This window comes from Acartia tonsa, chromosome 3 (genome assembly GCF_053477335.1).
Source record: "Acartia tonsa isolate MP-2025a chromosome 3, ASM5347733v1, whole genome shotgun sequence".
NCBI lineage: Eukaryota > Metazoa > Arthropoda > Copepoda > Calanoida > Acartiidae > Acartia > Acartia tonsa.
In genome coordinates this window covers 11,935,431-11,957,592 of record NC_137262.1, presented here as the reverse complement: position 1 = coordinate 11,957,592, position 22,162 = coordinate 11,935,431, and the positions used below count along the sequence as shown (strand labels likewise).

Sequence of the window (22,162 nt, the reverse complement as noted above, 5' to 3'; positions counted from 1 at the left end):
CAGGGACTTCCAGATAAAGGTTGCTTATTTTAAAAATACTAATACTATACCTGGATGATCTCTTCAGTTGTATACTTTTTGATTTTCTCTGTCTTGATTTATTTCTTGGGGGCGCAGTCGGGGACAATGGTTGGTGTTGGTCATCAGTTGGGGACAATGGTTGGTGTTGGTCATCAGTTGGGGATCTGTAGGTTTTTGTAGTTGGACTGTTTTCTTCAATTGGAGATGCGACTTCGTCTTCTTGCTGAAATAATTAAATATAAAATCGTAAGAAATTTAACAAATTAAACTAAACTATTGAAATTCTTCAATGTGTTTGGTGATATCACTATTTATATACTGATAAATTGGTTCAGAAAATTAAAATATGGTGTTCCATATGAAATTGTTAAGAAATGTAATGGCATGAAGTAAATATTCACTTCACCATTCCGTTATATTTTCTAATAATCTTATGTCAATTGACTAAAATTATATTTTTTTAGTGTATTAAACATTTATAGGATAATTGGCTGTATTAAACTAAACAAATGGCATGTTCCATATTTTATTAACTTTTTTCCCATGCTATTGCTGCTCTACCTAAGAACCTGATTGTCCTTGTTATACTAAAATACTTACGTCAGAGTCAATGTCAAACTTGGATTTGCCGCTAAACCCTCTGAAACAGATTTGAAAAGTTGATTATGATTTATTAATTGAAGATTAATGACTATTGGAAATTGAAACGCTGTTTAAGTAGGTTACAATTTAAACAGCTTCATTACTAGTGGACGCAATTGTCCTGCTTCGCCCCTAGCCTCTAGAGAAGGAAGGTGGAGGTCAGGAAAATAGCCTAAAACCCCCTAAGACATTTATAATGCTTCCAAGAAAAGTACAACCCAGTCGGACTAGCATTTCCTACATCTAAAGCTTTAGACAAAAAAAATCAAACTACTTTTATATCATAGAATAATGTAACCTGAAAAAGGTGTGATCTTCAGTTTCTAAGATTGGTGACCCTTGGCTTTTTAATGATTCTGTACCTTTCTTAGATGGCCTACAAAAGTAAAAATGTTATGTTATGTTAGCTAGCTAATAAAGAATACCCTCCCCCCTTATGACTTCACCCAATCCCCACCCCTACCATTTATTGACAAATGTCTGAGGACTATATAAGTAACCTAATTTGACGACTAAAATTCCCCTGTCACAATATCCACATGTTCTATATTCATTGAATTTAATAAGAATTTTAAAGCTGAAAAAACTAGCAAAATGGCAACATGTGATATAATGATTTATGCCGACCTATGGCTCTAAATAAAAGTGGTCATTATTGACATATTATCGATACACAATTATTCAAATGATACCATATTGTCAATAATTGTGTTGAATAAACTGGAAAAAAATCTTCTAGTACTAGAATTTTAGAGTAGAGAAGAAGGGCAGTGACTAAAATAATTAGAAAATTAATCTAATTTAAATAATCTGTAACAATATAATTTTTTTACCTGAGGCTTTTTCTAAACTTGTTTAACCTTTGTAGAAAATTTAACTTTGAAAATAAACTTTTCTTTGTTTTTGTGGTGGTCTCAACTTGTTTATAGTAGTCACCTGAACATAAATATACATAAATTTGGGTGCGTTCCCTCTAAATGACTGTCGAGCTCTGAACCTATCCCCACTCTCCCTTATTTACTGGGGGAGAGGTTACTTTTTCCTATTCCTAACTCCTGCTTATACTTGCGGTACCATAAAGCTGTGGGGCTACCCAGTACCTTATACAACCTAACCTATTCAGACAAACCCCTCAACCACTTATTTTCAGTTTATTTAATAAAGGAGTGGGGTGGGGAGGTTCTTGGACCCAAACAGGGCACTTTGAGAGAAAACGCCCAAATTTGATTATTTCCATAACTGCTAAACATTCAGGTTTCATTCATGCAAGGCTGCCTTGCAAAAATAAATAATCAGAGCAAAAAAAAGGGTGCTTGCTTACATGTGAAGACCGGAGCACCGAAACCCCCCCCCCCCCCACTTAGTTTTGACAAAAATAAAAAATAAGGGGTAATTTTGCGCAAAATTAAAACCTTTTACTAAAATCAGTCAATAAATAAGGAAATTATGCCCCAAAACATGAATATCCCTGTAATAAGGTTTCCCCTCTGGTATACTGGATTTTCTTGATTTACCTCACTCAACTTTCTGGCGTGTTGCACAGTGAAAAAACTACCCCCCCCCCCCCCCTTATTTTTGATTTTCTTCAAAATTAAGGGGGGGGTTAAGTCTTTGCCTTGCTGAGCACTTTTCCTCCTTGCCGTTTTCCAGACATTAAAAAACTACCCCCCCCCTTATTTTTAATTTTTGGCAAAACTAAGCGGGGGGGGGGGGGGTTTCGGTGCTCCAGTCTACCACATGTAAGCAAGTACCAAAAAAAGTTTCTTTTGATGCAATTTTACGTATATACGTATATGTATACAAATTAAAGTGTAAAATAATTGAAATTATAATGTATCTTTTGAAATATTCACACCCCCTTTACTTGTGTTAAATACGCCATAACCAGAGCTTAGCTATGGATGTTGTCACCCTTGTTCAACTATAAAACAAAGTTTACCTAGGCTAAAACTTTTATAAGCCTCCTGGCCCCTATGTTTAGGTTGGAATCCAGGTAGAGAGTTAGGAAATGCCTGCGCAAGTACTGCTGGAGGTAAACTGAAGCCCTGGAACCTGGCGGATCGTTCAGCTCTGCTCAGTCTACTGATTTCGTCCTCAAAGTAACTCAAGGGTCTCCCTTGTCTAAACAAAATAAAAAAATCCCTTTGATGTTAAAATTGTCAAGTCAAAATAAAACCTAATATTTACAAAACAAAATGAGTTAATATGGACTATTTTACCTCTATATTAAAGATTCAAACATATCCTAACATTTTCAAACATTTAAGACAAATCGTAATACTGCATAATTTTCACCTATAGAGGCATAGTTATACCTATCATTAAATATTTGTATACACACAAAATTACATATCATGATAGAATAACAGCAAAGTAATTTTTAGTCTAGTAGCTCAAAATACTATCACACTAATTACTTCTCGCTACTTTCTTTACTTGAATTAACTGGAATTTAAGTTTAAAGCCCAGGTTAAAAAAGGAAATATTATGTTATGTGCAGAATTATAATTTGACATCTGTTTTGGGTTCAACGTTTAATTTCTATTTAATAATTATGATAATAATTTTTTAAAAATCTAAATACTTAAAGGTTGTTTATAGAAAACATCCTTCGAATTCACATAATATATACCAATGTCAGATTATTTTGGAAAAAAGTATTGTGTAAAATCTTATAATATCAAAATTCAAAATAATTTTTAGAAATAAAAACAGTTTTTAAATCGTCAATTGGAAAGTTTTTAGGCAATCTCAAGACAATACATCACAAGTAAAAGTCATTGAACTATTAGAATTATTATTATCCCAATAAAGAATGTCACGTTTGGAAATTACAAATATTTAGTTTTGATAAACATTTTCTGTATTTTCTATTCACTTGAAACTATATGTTACCTTCGCTGAGGCGGATCACTAACTCCGCCGTTTACTTGTTGCACTTGCGTAGCCTCACCTAACCGGCCTCCAGCCTCTCTGCCCCCATCTTTATCCTCTCCGCCCCCTTTTTCTCCACTTAAAATCCCCACTCGTTTCCTTTTAAGCAACGGGCTCATTCCTCCACGTTTTGTTCGCGTTGGGGGTACTGGGCTCAAGAGAACATTGCTGGGGGGCGGAGGAAGGTTGTCAGAGACCTGTGTGGGGGCGGGACATGAGGTGACAGAAGGGTTAGCGCAAGGGTCAGCATACTTGTTGCGTGCTTCTTCTTCTGGTGATACGTCAACTGGGCGTGGGGGGCATTCCCTAAAAAAAGTTAATGTTCAATGATTGTAGCCAAATTATTGAGTTGAATTATAGCTTTTAAATGTCAAACAATTTATGAGGTTTAAATAGAGAGGAAATTTGTAATTGCACTTGATTTGCACTACAATATGCTCTACTTATTTCTAAAATTCTCTTTATTGAGAAGCCTATTTGTAAAGGTATGAAGGTTTACATTATAGGAGGACAGACAATTTCACTTGTAGAACAGATAGGCTATAAAAATGGCTGATTTGTTTGAACACCTCTAAAAATGAATTGAAAGATCATTAGCTGTCTTTTGCTGGAGAAAAACGGAAATATTTAGGGAAAAATTGTTGACATTTCATTGTGACAAATTATCCTTGTTCTAAACACTTCAAACATCTACACTTTCTTATCTTTCTGCAAAAATAATAATTTGCAAATAGTTTAAACTTTCAATATTTTTGCTTCTTCATATTTTGATAAATTGTGCTGAAATTGTTCAGGATGAATGAAATAATAGTTATTTCTCGCATCGTATTATAAACAGCTTTCCGCGGATATAGAATCCTTCGGCATCTCGGGGCTAAAAAACTGGTTTTAATCTTATGATTGTACATTTTTTTATTCGTAGAAAGCTGGATATAATACGATGCTGGACATAGTTTTTTTCGTATGGATGAGAACCGGTTCCTATCCACCGGATTCGAATGAATACGAGAAAACAAACTAATATTTTTCAAGATTGATCTCCAGGGATCTTAAAGCATAAGATAATTGACGATAAATCAAGATTTAATACTAGTACCCAAAGTTTGTAAGCATACGAATGAGATAAAGTGTTTTTTTATAAAACTTTTGACAACAGTATAATTTGCATTTCAATGTCCCTACCTACTTAGAACAGACAGAGACACATGCAGGATAAAACCTTGTTATAAGGAAGCTATGCTTTCAAAAATACAGAAATTTGAATGTAAGAATTGAAGAATTTTAATCGAGTTCACAACAATTTCAGAATAACAAGGATGACAACATCCATAAAAGCGAAGCACGGAAACAAAGGAAACTTGTATAGTATCAGAATTTTAAAAAATCAGAATATAAAAGTAAACGAGTCGAAGAAAATTTGTAATTAAATTTGTTGAAAATCTGCTTGATACAGGATCATGTTTATGGACATACTTACATTTTTAGGACTTGATTATAGAGTTGCTTCGCTTATAATATTTTACTTTGTTGTCCCAGGAATCTATATACCAAAAATCAGATCAAACGGATAATTAGATCACATAAAAATTTGTTGTTAAAAAAGTAGAAAAATCAACATGTTTAAAATGGACGTACGGACATTCTGTTAATGATTATAGAGTTGCTAAATCGTACCAAACTACTACAGGAATGACCATGCAAAGTTTGAATTCGATAGGACAATTCTAACATGCCTAAATTAACGAAAAAAAGCTATCTATCTCTGACGGACGGACGGACCGACCCTAATTATAGAAAAGCTTCGCTTTTAAAAATACAAGACAATCTGAATGGAGACCTGGTATGAGCTGGAATGTTTTGATAAATATGTTCCTGTTCATTGTCACTCTGTAGACAAACTTCAGTCAGATCTTGGTCATCAACAAAATTTTCAGTGTCATCCTCAGTTTTAGTAATTTCTTTCTCATTGTCCTAAAATTAATAATAATAGAGTAATTGGTAATTATCGCATCGTATTATAGACAACTCTCCGCAGATATTAAAATGATACCGGGTTAACAAAACTGGTATTAAATTTATGATTTTTATTGTTCATGAAAAATTGTCAGAAATAAAATGCTATACATTATTTTCAGTATGCCTCATGTTCTATTCCAGTGGATATTAATCGGTTACGAAGCCTTACTGGATAAATTATTCAATTATGCCAATTATAAACGATTTCTAATAAAATTAAAACAAAATACTAAAAGACAAGCAAAGCTTTTGTTTTTAAAAGCTTTTAGACAATTATGCTGGAGTAAATAAACAAACATTGATGTTTTCCATCTCTGACCAGAAGTAAAAATATTGGGTTTAGTCCCTTTCGTGGCAACGCCCATTAAGGGGCGGTTCGTCGTTTTTTCAAAATGGCTTTTGATAGGTTATTTTAGGTTAGGTTAGGTTATATTGGGTTAGGTGATTGCCCCGCAGGGTTAGTGCCCCCGCATGGGCTAGATATAGGAGAAAAGCTACTGTGAAAATACGAAGAAACGCCCCTTAAGGGGCGTTGCCACGAAAGGGACCCAAAATATTGAAATGACGGATTAGAGAAAAATATGGAACATGACATTTGCCTGTTAAATACCAGAATTGCACCTTTTAAGCTAAAGCTAGGCCTCACAACACGTTGTACATAGTATACAGTGTACATATATTTTACTAAGGCTGGGTAGTTTGGGGGCTTTTTGATATTTTTTTTCTTCTAAACAAGCGGCTGCACCGTAAGGTGCCCCAATAGTGCCTATAAAAAGCCTTTTAATTTTGAAGAAAAAAGTTATTGGTCATACCCCTCCTATAAAATGACAATAAAAATCATTACTTTAATGAAAAAAAAGCAAAGATTTTAATTTCTCCAATCTACCCTTCTTACAAAATCACTGGCATTTTTACAAAGATAAGTTCATTCATGTGTCCCGCCTTTTACATCTTTTTAAAAATGCTTCCCTTTAATCTTTCTGTGTGTTCATTTTAATAATCATGGAAAAATAAAAATTAATATAATTGATTTTAAATTTAATGATTTCAGATGTCAATTTATTAGAGACACTTAATTTATTTTGAAAATGCTTTAAAAATTTGATGTTTTGTCCATTGTTATTGCATCTAGTATGAGAGTGGATACCTGACTTTTTCTGGCTGCCTGCCAGTCTGCCTTGTTCCCAACCGCCGGTGGTGCCGATGCATCGGGCATTTGCTCCCCGAAACTCTCCTCCTTCATTTGCGTAACTTCACCTCTTTCATCTCCTTTATTGTCACTTTTCTCGTCTCCTTTTACAGTCTCCATAACAGCTTCGGAGTTGTTATGCGTAATTTCTGTTTTATGTTCAGTATGCGTCAGCTCTGTAGGCGTAGGATGAATGCTCTCTGCTGCGTCAGGTTTCATTGTTAGTTCTTGTAAATTTTTGTGCTGTTGCTCATTATTTTCTGTGACCGCTGTTACTTGATCCATAACCACTTGTTGTCTTTCATCCAATGTAGATTGTTGTAAAGCTGTCAAACAGTTTCTAAGATTCAAAGCAGCTTTTAACTGCTGTTCTGCGGCTGCAATTTGCTTTTCTTTTCTTTGTTTAGCTGTTGAAAGAACTTGCTCTTTGCCCTTAGGTGATATTTCTTCTGTATTAGAGTTTTCAGGATGCTGTTCTGCTGATTTTTGTTCATTTGAAGCCTTCTTTTTTGATGAATCCTAAATTTTCATTATCATAAATTAAGTATTTTTATAAAAAAATATTTATTTTATTTTACTTATTAATAACTCTTTGATTGTTATTTAGAATACAAGCGGGTACGCCCCCTAGAGGCCTCTAGGGGCACCTGAGAAACGGAGAGTTAAATTCTAAAACCCATTTTTTTTCATATAGAATTAAATAGAAAATTTTAAAAAAATTGGTTAAGGAGAATCCTATCGGTTCAGCAATTAGCAAAATCCTTCGGTACAAACAAACATCATGTTATTTTATTATAAGGATAAAAATCAATTTATGTGAACTAAATTTTTACCTTATTCAATTCAGTCTTTTCACTATTTTGGCTTTCCTTTAACTTTAATTTGTTTTGATCACCACCTCGCGGAGTTTTTACAACTGCTGAATAATTTGTATCATCCAATGGAGTTAAATTTGTAGATAGTTGACTCTTTATCTGATCTGCTAGTCTTTCACTTGGATTTAGTGGCTGGCTGGCCGCTGGTTGTTTAGGTACAGGTATACTAGGCGCTGTTTTCTTTTTCTAAACAAAGAAATATATTTATGAGAAGGGCTCGGCAGATGCGCGTCGGGAGCGAAAAAGCCGCCAGTTTTGAATATATTGTACTTTCAGATGAATTTTAAAGTTATAAAACATTTCCATCTGGATTAAGCGTTGCTGCCGAGCCCTGTAGAAATATACAGTGTGAGGTTTAATGACCCTAAGAAAATATGTCACCACTAATTGGCATAACTCATTTATCTTAAAAACAACAAGTGACTAAAATCTAAAATAACACTACACTAGAGGTATTAATCTTGTAAAATATGACAACAAATGTATCTACTTAGTTCCTAAATCTCTATAACATTTTTTGCCAAGCTTGCAATTTTTTGGAATGTATGTAAGTAAAGTACTTGTTATGTAAGATATAGGAAAACCTTGAAACATATCAATTTTTTATCTTTCCAAATTAATATTATCTTTTTCAGTTTCTTCGATACATTTAAAATTTAACAAATCATTTGATAGATAAAGGAAAAACAATACCTTAACAGTTGAAGCAGTTTTTGCCTTCGTCTCACTCTGTTGAATTTTAGAGCTTTTTGCTGATTTTTCTGACACTTGTTTTGGCTTGGAGTCAGCTGTAGTAGGCTTTATATTCTTAATTGCACTAGACTTGAGGGGTGTCACTCGTGTTTTAGAGTCGTTACTAGAAGTAGTTTTCTGAGGTTGAGGTTTCGTGACTACTGCATTCTTCAGATAATTGTTTGATGTTCGGTTGGCGGATTTCTTTAGGTTTAACAAGTCTTCGTTGCTCTTATTGAAAATAGGAATCCTAAAAATAAAGATTTACTAAAAACTATACAGTTTAAGTGTAATTATAAAATATGTTTTATATTTAATAATTTATAATATCTATTATAACTTTTAATTAAGTTGATTTCAGACAAATTACAGTAATTTTTAAAATAATTGTAATCATTAAAATTCAATTTCATTATTAAATTAATGCAAAAATAATTAAAAATAATCTATAAAACTGTACATAAATCCATTAAATTTAGAGTATGAACTGTATAGCAAATTAAAGTTTGGCAACAATCTTTTTCCCCTTTTTTTACAACACAATGTTGTAATTACAATATAGCATCTAATTATGTAATTTTTCAGCTTATTTATAGGGCTGCTGACTGGCTGTCGGTTGTTACAAAAAAAGCGGTGACCCTTTGAAATGTTGCTACTATTGCTGTGCGACAGACGGACAATGTGTAATTTAAAGTAGATACTCAGACAAATTCAGACATTTATCTTTAGAAGTAGCCGAGTAAAAATATTTTTATTTTTATGGGTAAATCCATTTAAAAATAAAATGGAAAAAATGCATTGTCCACTTAAATTAACCAACAGAAGGGTGGGTGGATAGACGGACAAACATAATAAATATAGAGTAGCTTTGCTAATATAAATGTGGTGAAATTTTCGGTAATTAGAAGAAAGAACGTCCAATGGGGGGGGGGGGGGTGAAAATCACCCATTTACCCCTCTTGGACCGCTCTAATCAGAAACATTTTTTGCAGCAGGCAATGGAAAGTGAAAAAATAGAGCCGCATAAATTTTTGGCGGCTGAAAAAGGGGGAAAAAATAATGCGGTTGCCAAGCCCTGAATGCATACACTAGTTTTTTAAATTTCTTTCATGACATTGATTATATGTTATGTGCTTTTTAACAACAATACGATGTGTTTTCCTGTTTATTTCATTCATAAAAAAGGGGATAATACAATTAATTATATGTTGTCTGATTTTAAATTTTTGAATAAAAATGCAACAGTATTATAGTACTATTTACCAATTAAAATGACAGTTTTCCTTATTTGTAAAAAAAAATTTGAATACAGTACACTTTAGATTTAAAAATAAAATAAATTAGATTAATAATTATAGTTTATAATTCAACTCATTTAACTTAATAGGTAAATATAAGACACCCAAATAAGAGATCAAAATGATTTAACTCTTTTTGGGGGAGCATGTCATTTATTCGTCTATTGTCTTATCCCAGCTAAGATACCTCCTTATTTCTGGGTTATCTTGACCTATAATGATGTAAAATACGTTTAAAAAATTGTGATGGTAAAGAAAGAAATAGAAAAGTTGTGTAAAATGGGTAAAAAAGATATAAGACCTTTTTAAATACCTAAAATATACTCTTCTAACACAATTATTTTAAACAAAGACTAAAGTAATTTAGAATAACAATTTTATTCCTGCACATATGGTCAATGATCGTTCAATTCATCATAATATCGTCACGGAGAACAATTTCGCTATTTATCAGGGTAAACTGGTGTTAAAGTTTTGAATAATATTGTTTCGTGGATTTTTAGTTGACATAAATAAAATCAATCCCAGGTTAATTTCTTTCCGGAGGGGAAAAACTTGAATGTAATTTCCTTATATGCAAGTCACTGAATAGGTATCTGTCAAAATGTCTGAAAGGTTTTGTGAAGTTTTAGAATATGAAATTGCCTTCAATCACAAAACATACAATTTTAATGATCTAAGTAAGCCTCCCTAAAGATAAAGAGCTCAATCGGTTCCGTAATTTGTGAAATCTTAACGAACATACAAACTTTACTATTTTATATAACAGAATCAACGTCTTCACTATGACTAACGTACCAGAATGAATTAGAATGTCTACATACAACATGTATTTATAATCCAGGGCTCGGCAGCCGCGCTTCAGTCGTGACAAAGCCATTGATTGAAAGTTTGGGTCAGGTTTAGACTTCCGTCTGACTTTTATATCCGTAAAAAGTTGATTTACTTGAGACTTACAGGCGGATGACGGGCGGCTGCAGAGCCCTGACATGACATATACATACATATATTATTTTACAATAAGAAAAGTAAAAATGTCTAGTTACAAAATAACTTAGTTTCAACACCTCGTGTCTATGAATAAATATCCGATAATATAATAAAACCTTAAAAATAATAAGCCATGACAAAATACAGAATAATTGTCAACATAAACATTAAGTCTAAAACAAGTATAAAAACCTCCATATCAAGATGTAAAAAATAGCAAGGTAACTCTTTATTTAATGTATGTTTGTCTGTCTGTTGGTAGAACATTTTGACGTGGGTTTAAGTAAACTGGGAGAAATGGCCCCTTAAGAAATTTCCTTCTTTGTTTCTTTTCTTTTGAAAATTAAAGAATTGCCATCCTTCCTCGTTAAGAGGCTAGGGACGGAACCAATGATAAAGCATGTAAAGCTATACAAAATCTGTGCTTAGCAAAAGCAATAACAGAACCTATAGAGTAGCAACGCACCTTAAAATAATTTATGTATGTAAAAGACCAAGCATAGAATAAAATTACTGTAATTATTTTGCTATTATAAATGATTAACATTCACCTTGAAGGAGATTTTGATTTTGCTCTTGATTTGAAATCTTCGCGTAGCGATGATAATTGTGATTCTCTACAAATAAATAACAAAATTAATGTAATTTAAATCAATCTAACCAACTTGTAGACATTTCTGCACTGATCTAAAATAAAAAGCAGCAAGCTTATTTTTTGTGTAAAGTACGTAAAGGTTTGTTTGATTGAGTAGTTTTGTTTTGGCCCTATGGGATAGTTATAGGCCCTTTACAATTTAACATTTCATCAAATAAAAAAAAAATGTCACTAATTTTTCAAAAACAAATTTTGGGTATGTATAGTCCCTTTCGTGGTAACGCCTCTTAAGAAGCATTTCGTCGTCTTTTCACAGTAGCTTTTCTCCTATTTCTAGCCCCTGCAGGGGGCTCTAACCCTGCGGGGCAAATTGCCTGACCCTGCCGGGCATATTGCCTAACCCTGCGGGGCAAACACCTAACGTAAAGTAACTTACCAAAAGGTACTATGAAAATATGACGAAACGCCCCTTAAGAGGCGTTGCCACGAAAGACACTTTACCCCAAATTTTAATCAAATCTCACCTTTTCTCTGAAGTTCTCTGATGAATTCTTAACGGAATCCTAGACTTGTTTAGGCTATCCAGAGATCCTAGACTGTCCATAGACCCAATTATTTTATTCCGCAGACTTTCTGCATAGTTTAATTGATGTTTACACAAACTAAATGTAAGATTGTAGGGTAATATTTGGAAATTCATTTAAACAAAAAAAAGCTCGGCAGCCGCGTGTTAATTAACAATTTTGTCATGTGTATGTCTAAGCCTGTTACTTATGTCGCAATACGTTTTTAATTATCTTAAGCAACCTAACAGGTTTAAACTTTGATGAATACGCTCAGTCTAAGAAATGCTTACTACATTTTTAATAATAATAACGTAGATACCCTCCAAGTATATTATTAGATCTAACGTTAGTTAAATATTTTTGTTTTGTAATTTCATCAATAATAAACTTGCCATGTCTTGTCTTGTCCCATTAAAAGGCGGCTTTATGAGTAATTATTTGGTGTTTTTTCCATTCTAAAGGCTTAAGAACAAAGCTGGTAATTAAGAAAGCTAAATAAGTGAAAGAAAGAACAAGTAAATAATTACATGTTTTCATCATAGAAAAAGAGAAAGGTAGGTTGCGGGTAAAATCCGTAAAGGCTTTGTGTTTCAAGTTAAAAACAGAAGTAGAACGACAAAAATTTATGTTAACTTTTTTAAAAAATTTGCTGTCTTTAGTTCTTTTCAATAAGAACCTTCTTTTCACTTTGTCACAGCTATTTCATTAATTAATTTTGTTGTTTTGTGCAAACATTCCTTTTTCATCTTCACTTTCATCCAGCGTGTCACATGACATTCTTCTGGATCCTGGAGAGGACTCTTGTCTGGAGGTTGACCCATCGTCCAGTAGCTCACACGACCCTCGTCTAGAACTTAGGCCAGGTAGGCGTGAGGGTTTGGAATGGACGGATACTGCTCGTCGTTTCCTAAAGTTCAAATATTCATTTTTATAAAAAAAAAGTTACTTAAGTGATTTTAGAATAAAGTATATAAGTAGAAATAAAGCCTGGGACGTAATTAACTTATGAAAGATGTACATTGTACATTATACATATTTTTGTAACTTTTACTTCTATAAAACTATTATAGGACCGCGATGGTACGAGCTATTACCAAGTCTTTAGAACACTGTTGGTTTGGCTAACTTGTAATTGTTAATTACACCTGTATGTATTATAGTTGACCGCCACCAGGGAGCTAGCAGATGACCCAGAGCTGTTGGTCAGACTAGAACTTGTTAATTATACCTGTAGGTATTTTAGTTGACCGCCAGGGAGCTAGCAGATGACCCGGAGTTGTTGGTCAGACTAAAACTTGTTTATTATACCTGTAGGTATTATAGTTGACCGCAAGGGAGCTAGCAGATGACCCCGAGCTGTTGGTAGGACTAGAACTTGATAATTGTACCTGTATGTATTATAGTTGACCGCGAGGGAGCTAGCAGATGACCCAGAACTGTTGGTCAGGCTGGAGCTTGCAATGCTGGAGGTCGAGGTACTCTTTGTCTTTCCAATGTTAGCTGGCAGGCTTGTTAGACGAAATTCCTGAAAAGAATAATTTAACTCAAAAAAATATTCTTATTAGAAGTCGAGCAGCTACTCTTACTCTTTAGGTTGTTTAAGAATAAGGTATAGCCATCAAGCAAAATAAAACTAAAATAATACTTGTTAACAGATTAAAAGGTTCCAGACTTTGTTAAAAATCTGAAAACCTTTCCTAATATTTCTTTTCGAATAAATTCAGGTGTTGGTTACAGCTGAGGTTTATAATTATATTTTTTTAACTTTATTGTTACTTGACTTGACGGATTTTTTAAATATTAAATTTTCTAAATCTACCTCTGTGTTTAGATTATCTAAAGAAACAAAAGTTTCAGTGCTAGTTGAAGATTGTCGAGAATTAACTCCAAATGGCAGTCTAACTCCACTTGTCTGTTGCAATGAATATAATTTATTTGGTAAAGAGAAACAAAAGCTATGATAACTGATTAACCTAAACAAAAAGGAAAGACTCTAGATACTAGATCACAAATTTCGCACTTAAATTTTATTGACAAATTAAACATTTTTACCACTGAATTTAACAAGAATTAGGTATCAATAAAACATTCCTACAAAATCTTATGGGCATAATAATTTCTTTTTATCTTTATCTAATGGGACCAAAATGGGTTTAGGAGCAGCATTATTTCTTGTTATAACTAAAATAATGAAATTAAGATAACTTGAAACTAAGTCCATATAAATTATATCCATTCCTGTTGATGTTGTTGACTAAAAGCTGTTGATGATGGTAGCAAGGATTGTAATGTTGATGGTAACGTTGTTGAGGTAGACGCAGACAATCTAATACATTCAATGAACACTTTATGACTTTTCTTTGTAGAATTTGGTTTAAATTATCTGATTTCCAGAGAATATTCCATAATTCATATTATTTCAGCATTTTGAAGTTAGAAGTAACAGTATACTTTCTTAATCAGTTTATATTAGCACGTTATTGTACAATAAGTTGTCAAAACATAAGTGTACAAAATTTGTAACAAAAACAGCGTAGCAACAACATCTAATGAAAACGAACAGCAAGTTGTTAGTATGTAGAATATAATACTCGTTCGGACGTAATAACAGACATACTCTAATACTAGAGTAGCTGCGCTAATTGTCACATTTTATTAAAATGAAAGTCATAAAGTTGAGTGTTCCTTTCAGAATCATTTCTTGTCGGCGACAAATATTCTCCCGCCGCGGACAAAGTATTCGGATTTCGCCGCCGTGACTGCGGACTAACAAGCCTAGACCTTTGTAACGATGGTCCCTCTTCACTCTGTAATCTTTTGTACAGTTGCTTTTCTTCTATCCTAAGACTGTGGTGGGAGTTTGTTCCTGGTTGAGGTACTGCAAGCCTGCCACGTTCTACAGCTCCGTTATTTGCTGTGTTGGTTGTACTTGTTAGTGCTGTAGTTACTTCCTGAAAAAAGTGCATAATTTTCAGGGAACTAAAGGAATAAGTTGATTAAATAAATTCACCCACCCTATAAAAATGACGTCATACAATACAAATGACTAATAATAGGCCAGTATACAATTTAAATAACCATTTGTAAAATATATACTGGCCTAACATTGGTAATTTGTATTGAATGACGTCCCACCTTTTCCTTCCTTCCATAACATAATCTTATAAATAAAAATGACAGAGTTTTCTCCCGATGTCTCACCCCGGCATCCCTGATAATTTATACTTAATCATTGTCAAATATACAAACATATTTAATAAATATTGTTGACAAAATGTTTTCATTTATCTTATTTGCGAATGTAATGTGCAAAAATAATTTATTATATGCATGCAAAACAAGACATCTTATGATAAATTTTCTTTAAATTCTGCTTGGTTGGTTGGTTCAGACACTGTGGTTGAGAATTATATGCTCTGTTATTGATTTCTCCTCAAAGCTGCTTTAACAGCATAAAATATTTAATGCATTGGTTTTAAAAATGAAAAATTCTAGGAAAATCTAAATTTCAAAAGCAAAATCAAACGAACTGTGTACAATATGGTAAAATCAGTACACTTTTAATTGTATTATTAAACAAATCCAAAATATCATAATAAGTGAGTGAATAGTTGAAATAGGGAAAGAAATAGTCAGTAAGAGATGAGGAAGCTTATAGAGATGCTACACATTAAAAAGGCACAAAATTACTGGTGCAAAAGTTCGGATACTACTACATAGTTTATACAACCAATCAAGATTTGTTAAAAGTCACATAATTTTTGAAGCCAAAGAATAAGAAAACGTATTTTTTAAACTTTGAGCACCAGTGCAATTTGTAGTCTAATGTTACCTACCTCTGTGCCTAATAATAATCTCTTTGAATTCACTTTGACAAATAAATAAAACTCTTTAAAAATTTCAGATTACATATCTGTCTGTTTGTTTGTGCTGAAGGATCTTGCTAACCACTGAACATGTATGGTTCTTTTTTTACATTAAAGCTTCTTACATGTGCAGGAAGGTTCATAACTATTTTGGGGAGGAGATCGCACTTGGAGAAAAATAACACCCCAACCACCCAAACATATTTTTTACTTATTCTTTTAAAAACTTAAAGTGTGGAGTCGTTTCCCTCCTTCCTTCCATCAATGCTCCTATAGGCCTCTAGGGACGTATTTGCTAGTAAATAATAATTTAATGATTTCCTAATGATTTCATTCAATAACTATTTGTTGCCTGGAACAAATTGACAATTAATACAAAACCATTACATAAAAAGTTCATCGCGAAAACAATATAAAAGGACAAACATATTTATATAGAAAATGGAACTCTTAATGATCTAGCTGGCCTTCGAGATTTGTTTTTGTTACAGCATAGCTATTCTATATCTTTGACATGTTCGTACGTACGTCCTTTTTTTTAGATGCAACCACACAAAAAACTAGGATTCAGTTTATTGATGGACAATCGGTTACGACTCTAGAATCTGAATGCTCCTTATTAAAAAAAGCTTAAAACCATGTAAAACTTAAATTTTAGAAAAATAAAATGGAGAACCCAATAAGTTCAGAGGCTGGCGAGACCTTAAAAGACAAACTAGAAAACCTTTACTACTCTATATCATAGAACAAATAAAGTTACAGATTACTTAAAATTAGAAAAGCATTCTACTAACTAAGTATGATTTTATGGCTTCCAACAATTAATTTAAAAAAAAGAAAAAAATCGTTATGGACATTAATGACCCTGTATTTATAATATATATTCTTTATACAGCAGGGGGGGGGGGGGTTGAATTGACAACTAATTATAATTTTAGTTGATTATCATTGAACATTGCGCGAGTATCTTAATGGTCTCTCTCTTCTGACCTTACAAACAATATAAACAAGGACAAGTCATTTTTTTAGGAGCGCAGCTGAAGAATTTACAAATTAAAACAAATGATAAAATATTTAAATTTAGAATGGATAGTGATAGAGGAAAGCCTGTTAAATAAAGTAGACGTTTTTATTTTGTTTGTCTGTTCAGATAACCACTGAACCGATTGAGATCTCTATATTTCGGGGATTTTTCACAAGGTCCCAGAATGGCTATAGGCTACTTTATTTTCAAATTTAAGTCATGGGATGGTTTTAAGCAGTTTTGCTGCCCACCCTACTGCCTCAAGTAACATAAACACAGTTGCTCTGATTTTGTTTATGTATGCAGCATAATATACCGACTGCATGTGGCTGCAGTTTAAGGGTAATGTTATACATATAAGAAGAGCCGTCAAAATAATTGTCATGTGCTATGGAGTTGTAGAGTTGGTGCGCTACTAATAAAGATAATTATGACCAGAACAGTTCTTTTGATTAAAACCAAGTGCAGAAACATTCTTGCTGTGTTCAAACTCTGGACATTGTGCAGTTTTCTATTTATAGTTTTTTTTTTATAAATGTATGGCTGCACCCCCTAGAAGCCTCTTGGGGCATGTAAGGAAGGAGGGGGTGGGGTTGTCCCCCATTTTAGTTTGTTTAAGTTTTATAAAGAAAATGTAACTTTTTTTCTAAGGTTGGGGCATTGTTTATTTGGGGGGGGGGTGGAGATACCCTCCCCCAAATAGTTTAAAACCTTCCCTATACAAAGCTTCACTTCAAAAGAATATTATATCGGTTCAGCGGTTAGGATAATACTCGAAACGTTTAAACATAAAACAATTTTTACCTTTTCTTTCTGAGGTCTTCTCGGTAAACAGGATTTGTCTCTTTGTCTGACAGGCCGCAGTGGCGACGAGATACTTGGAATAGATGCTGTGGCGGAGGACACATTTGATATCAACGACGTTGGCCTTGACGAACTTGGAGTTGGTGAAATGTTTGTTATTCGTGATTCTGATGGTGATATGGGTGTTTTTGATGAGGTAGAAGGTATACTTGTGGATGGCAATGACGCCATGCTTACTGATGAGGATCGATCAATGTAGTCGGACGAACTTTGTGAGCTAGAGGGTGACACGGATAGTGAACGGTATGATCTGTCCGCTGTTCTACATGTTAGCGAGCTTGTTGATATGCTTGCTATTGAGGACAGGGTTGGTATATGTGATGCAGGGGATGGTATTGATGATGTCACAACGAATGGCAATGATGCCGGTTGTGGGATCTAACAATAGAAAAATAATTACTTATTGCCTACTTAATTGATAATTTATATTTTAACATCTAAAATCCTTAATTTCATTTTAAAAAGGAGGGCAGGGGCGTCCAAGCTTTTTTTATTTTGGGGGTGGGTAAAATTTTGAAAATAAAAATTTTTTTGGGGGGGGTAATCTTTACTTCATAGAGGCATTTTTTTTTATTTGGGGGTGGGGGGGGGTAAAAATTGAAAATTCCAAATTTTGAGGGTGCCATAGGCACCCCCAAATTCACTTGGGTGGGGGGTAATCACCCCTTTACCCCCCCCTTGGACGTCTATGAAGGAGGGTATCTTTTTTTCTATAAGCGATTTTTCTTTTGGGGTTAATGGAATCCTCCCCCAAAAGAATAATAAACCTTCCAACCCAGAACCAGAAACAATATCTGTTTAGCGGTTAGCAAGATCCTTTAGTACAGACTGACTCACAGAATTTTATTACTTTTATATATAGATTAATTTCAAAGAGGACTATCCACGAACCAGAGCAAGTGATTCTACGCATCTTCCAGCATTGACCAATAGTATTTTTTTAGTGAATATACTAGGTTTATGTTTAATATTTGATTTATTGACTAAAAAGTTAGGTTTCACCATGGTTTTATATTAAAAAAACTTTGAAATGTAAATCAATTTTTAAAGCAATATCATCAAATGCTTTGTTGAGTTCAAAGGACAAAACAAAATAACACTGCAGAAAAGCATCAAATGTTGTAATTGCAAAAGAACATTAATTAAACTGTTTACAAGTTACCAATCCTTTTCTAAATATACATTTTTAATCACAATAAAATACTTTTGTGTCAAAGCTTTTAAACAACAGTTTGAACTCATCAAAACATTCGATGGGATTGCACCAAACAATGCTTAACATTTCAAAGTTTTTTTTCATATAAAACCATGGTGAAACCCAACTTTTAAGACGATAAAGCAAATATTAAACATAAACCTAGTATATTTACTAAAAAAAAATACTATGGGTCAATGCTAGAAGATGGTTAGAATCACTTGCTCTTGTTCGTGGATAGTTCTCTTTTGCAAGAAACATAAAAAAATAGGCAAACAATACAATTGATTGCATATCCATAGTGAGGATTACAAAGCTATATAAAACAGTATTTGCATTTAAAAACTATAGATGGTAATGTGCATATATATCTCTTACCTGGCGATTTTGATATGATACAGATTGGGTTGGCAACGTACTATTTGTTCCAACTAAAGTTGGCAATTCACTTGTCTTTTGTTTTGGCAACGAGCTATAATTAGAAGAATCTTTCACTTGACTTAACTTAGGTATGGCTGAGGTGAAAGACACGATTGGTCGTATGGCAGATTTTAATAGATTTGTCTTTACATTCACTGGCGGATTTTCTGTCGGCAAATTTATTGGCGGAGGCGATGGAGTGTCGCCGGCGCCGGCAGGTCGGATGGCGGACTGTAAAAGTTCTGTATTGGCCGGTAGGGATGAATATGAACTGGAAAATATTTTGAATGGATTTTGATCAGAATAAATTGTTTCTTGGTCTGCCGACACCATTTTCACTCTGTAATAGGTATAAAGATAGTATTATTAAATAAAAATCTATATTTGTTAAAAAAAAAATTATTGTTAAATAAGGGGGATGAAAAAAATATTTAACAGTCAGAAGACGCTTTTTGACCCTTAAGAATGTTGAATATGCAGGGTTTCGACATCAAGGGGGTTTTAACCACCCTCTGAAATAAGAATACACCCATCTGGATGTCTGTTTTACACCCCCTAAAGCTGATTCTTTCTACACCCCTTTCCATTTAAATTTAAGAGGGTTTCGAAATTTTTTAAAAACCCTGCATACGCCACTGATTTCTACTATTTATAGCAGTAGCCCCTATAAATGTCGGTTTAATGCCAAAAAAATAAAACGCAACAGCCTAGTTTTTTTATATTCTTTTTTAATGTTTTGTAAACTACAAGATGTACCATATAAAATACATGTGTGTAATATGTACTAAAATCTGTACTAAATATTGTATAAAAATAATTGTTAAGCAAAATATAAAATAAAGAAATTTAAAACAAAATATTTTCATGATATTTTAGAAAACCACAACAAAAAAGTTGTATTTTATATAAATTTTAAAGCAAACAAAAGAAAATTGAATTACTTGAAAGCTAATTAATAAACAAATGCACCTTAATTATACATATAGTTAAGAAAGATTGTATATATTAAAATGTGTTCAATTGTTTTTATTTAATTAATTAATAAAAAAGATACCTGAAAATGTAGAGAATCCATGATTGTATTGTATATTATTTGTAAATTTAACTTTATTAATTTGAGCGGTCAGCCTAGCCGGGGAGAGTGTAAACACTTACACACACATGCTAAAGCTATGCTCTACTACTTTTCAATATTCACCCTTTCCTTCCCCTTCCCCCTCTTGTACCCGTCCTTTCTTCTAGTTATATCCTTATTGTCTCCTTAATTCTCTTTCTTTTCTCTCTTGTTTATTTACCTCTTTATCTCACTTGCTTTCCAGGGATATAAAGGGATGAGACAAGGGCCGATAAATTGATGTAAGTCCCCAATGATGATACACAAAATTACAACTTCTGTAGATGAAAATTAGTGGTTGAAAGTTTAAATCAACTTAATGAATCAACCAACAATTTAAAATTTATCCAAGTCCCCAAAATTTCTCTTTCTCTCTCTCCCAGCTTTCTCTCCCATCCTTATTTGTTCTCTTTCTCTTTTATTATCCCCCCTTATTCTACAATTTGTGTATGTGTGTATGTTTGTTAATATTTGTTTGTTTGTTCTCCGGCTTAAAATAAAAAATCTCTGTGAGTGTAATGTATTCTCCTTTCTCCTTTACTAGCTACTATATTTTTTAGATTACCTTACAATTGCATAAAAGATACCACCCTGTCAATATAGAAACAAAATTTTATAATCATTATTAGAATGGCTTCAAATGGTAGATATAGTATAGGATTCCAGAAGTAATGCATAATGGTTGGTCTAAATTTCGATAAAGATGTAATATAATCAAAATGATTTTTATAACGGCATATCATAATATGAGACTATTTTATCAAGGGAATTTAGTAAAAATAAATTCTAGATACAACAGATTTTTTGAGTTTCAAATGAAAAAGATTTTAATATGAAGAATTTAAGCTTATGCAAAATCTCAATAAATTACTCCTTTTTTTTGCCTATATTGAAATTTATTTCTAAAGTGCAGTTTATCTAAATTGCTATTATAGTTTAAGCTGGAAACAGATTACTAAGATACCCTCTTTACATCATGATCAATAAAAAACTATTTACATATACTATGCATGATGACTCAAATTAAGATTAATATATAATAATAAACAATTTATAAGTTTGTTGTTAGGTAATTCTTAACAAATTTAAAGTATTAAAGAAGTAGAAAAATCAGTAAGATAATTTATTTAATGCATGTTCAACTGTCTACTACTTGTTGTATTATTTGTAAGACAATAGAGTTAGAATATAGGTTATTTAAAATCACTAAGACTTTTTGTTAAATTTATGATGTCAGTTCCTTTGTGAGTATTAGTTTATTATTGGGCCAATTCCTATAAATTTGGTTACAGATTCCGTTAAGGAAACCCTAGTTCCTAGCCTAGCTTAGAAAAGTTTGTAGGATTTGGCCTACTGGATAAGGAAACAAGAAAATCTGACAGACTGAAAAACACCAGAAAACCCAAATTGATATTTATTGAGCCAATTTGGTTCCTAAAAAGAAGAATTTTTATATTTAAGTAGTAAGTTAATCATTAGTCTATCTACATTAAATTTAAATTTGAAGTACATTTGAGAAAGGAGGACAGTCAACCTGAAAGGGGTTAGGATAAAACTTTCAGTTAGGATTTTCAGTTCAGATAATCTCCTTTATTTAGGGAGGGAGGGAACAATGGACTGTAAATTATACTTGCACTTAAAGTTTATAAACTCTTATCTTTCATGCGTAAAAATAAAAACTTTCGGTCTCTCAATTAAATCTTGGCTAATTGGTACATTTTATCAGTGTGATATTTTAACATAAGGAAGGGTTAATTTGTCTATTGTCATTGTGGATGTGCATCAATATATCGACCATTGTCTTATCCCTTATAATCCATG

General features: G+C 32.8%; 2 protein-coding genes across 4 annotated transcripts in view; both read right to left on the bottom strand.

The window, feature by feature from the left end:
• The window catches only part of LOC145313322 (uncharacterized), a 111,253-nt gene extending 99,328 nt beyond the window's left edge, over window positions 1–11,925 (bottom strand). For 2 of the 3 annotated variants that reach the window (XM_080152672.1, XM_080152673.1), the window contains exons 1-12: window positions 11,817–11,925; window positions 11,249–11,314; window positions 8,371–8,659; window positions 7,636–7,863; window positions 6,761–7,321; window positions 5,435–5,568; window positions 3,559–3,903; window positions 2,603–2,784; window positions 1,497–1,599; window positions 962–1,039; window positions 622–661; window positions 51–244 (exon numbers count right to left, since the gene is read on the bottom strand). In XM_080152672.1, coding sequence (XP_080008798.1) covers window positions 51–244; window positions 622–661; window positions 962–1,039; window positions 1,497–1,599; window positions 2,603–2,784; window positions 3,559–3,903; window positions 5,435–5,568; window positions 6,761–7,321; window positions 7,636–7,863; window positions 8,371–8,659; window positions 11,249–11,314; window positions 11,817–11,896 — 2,300 coding nt within the window. In that variant the 5' untranslated portion in view covers window positions 11,897–11,925. The remainder of the gene's footprint in view (window positions 1–50; window positions 245–621; window positions 662–961; window positions 1,040–1,496; window positions 1,600–2,602; window positions 2,785–3,558; window positions 3,904–5,434; window positions 5,569–6,760; window positions 7,322–7,635; window positions 7,864–8,370; window positions 8,660–11,248; window positions 11,315–11,816) is intronic. The other variant, XM_080152674.1, reaches the window with a different exon arrangement.
• A 638-nt stretch (window positions 11,926–12,563) lies between these two features.
• On the bottom strand, window positions 12,564–20,374 carry LOC145313949 (uncharacterized). The gene is made up of 7 exons (XM_080153616.1): window positions 20,282–20,374; window positions 19,186–19,567; window positions 17,553–17,990; window positions 14,630–14,809; window positions 13,678–13,770; window positions 13,247–13,383; window positions 12,564–12,765 (listed from the first exon to the last, which is right to left on the bottom strand). Exons 2-7 carry the CDS (start codon window positions 19,558–19,560, stop codon window positions 12,564–12,566), a joined length of 1,425 nt encoding a protein of 474 aa, XP_080009742.1. The 5' UTR covers window positions 19,561–19,567; window positions 20,282–20,374.
• Window positions 20,375–22,162: the final 1,788 nt, after the last annotated feature.

Excerpts from the sequence above, each read along its gene's own strand:
- LOC145313949 (XM_080153616.1), bottom strand. The coding sequence starts at position 19,560 with ATGGTGTCGGCAGACCAAGAAACAATTTATTCTGATCAAAATCCATTC. Across the intron at positions 17,991-19,185 it reads TATCATATCAAAATCGCCAG|ATCCCACAACCGGCATCATT; the intron begins GTAAGAGATATA and ends TTCTATTGTTAG. Across the intron at positions 13,384-13,677 it reads TAGATAATCTAAACACAGAG|GAATTTCGTCTAACAAGCCT; the intron begins GTAGATTTAGAA and ends TATTCTTTTCAG.